The sequence below is a fragment of the Corvus brachyrhynchos genome, unplaced genomic scaffold, assembly GCF_000691975.1.
Source record: "Corvus brachyrhynchos isolate BGI_N302 unplaced genomic scaffold, ASM69197v1 scaffold90, whole genome shotgun sequence".
In the NCBI taxonomy this organism is placed as follows: Eukaryota; Metazoa; Chordata; class Aves; order Passeriformes; family Corvidae; genus Corvus; species Corvus brachyrhynchos.
This window is the reverse complement of record NW_008236932.1, coordinates 6,985,643-6,986,057: the sequence shown is the minus strand read 5'-3', so window position 1 is coordinate 6,986,057 and position 415 is coordinate 6,985,643. Positions and strand designations below refer to the sequence as shown.

Sequence of the window (415 nt, the reverse complement as noted above, 5' to 3'; positions counted from 1 at the left end):
TACTGTCTGTACACTGCAAACCCAAGTTCCTGTATCACCGGGCAGGATTCGATTAATTCTAAACATGGCTTCAGAACGATTACTGGTAGAAATTTCATCAGGCTGAAATGACAAAAGATGTACAGGACCTGAAAAATTTGGGCATTTTGGAGTATTTCGATGATACTTTGAGTTTAGCAATATCTATAAAACGCATCTATAATGGTCAACACCATATTTTCATATATGCTGAGAACTTCATGGGGTATCCCAGAATACCAAAATTTCATATTATGCTTGAAAACCATAGTATGCATTCACTTCAGGTAAAGTCAATAAAAACACTGGAAACAGAAGAAAGCAATTGATCAGGAGCCTACCCTTAGGACAGTTCCATCTTGTTTCAAGAGTTTGAATTCTTCAGATTTAGGAAGTG

The 415-nt window shown here is 36.6% G+C and overlaps 1 protein-coding gene across 1 annotated transcript in view; it reads right to left on the bottom strand.

Moving 5' to 3' along the window:
- The window catches only part of TEK (TEK receptor tyrosine kinase), a 50,499-nt gene that overhangs the window by 18,166 nt on the left and 31,918 nt on the right, over positions 1 to 415 (bottom strand). Inside the window, 2 exon segments of the mRNA XM_017728365.1 lie at positions 4 to 102; positions 360 to 415. Of these exon segments, the coding sequence (XP_017583854.1) occupies positions 4 to 102; positions 360 to 415 (155 nt within the window).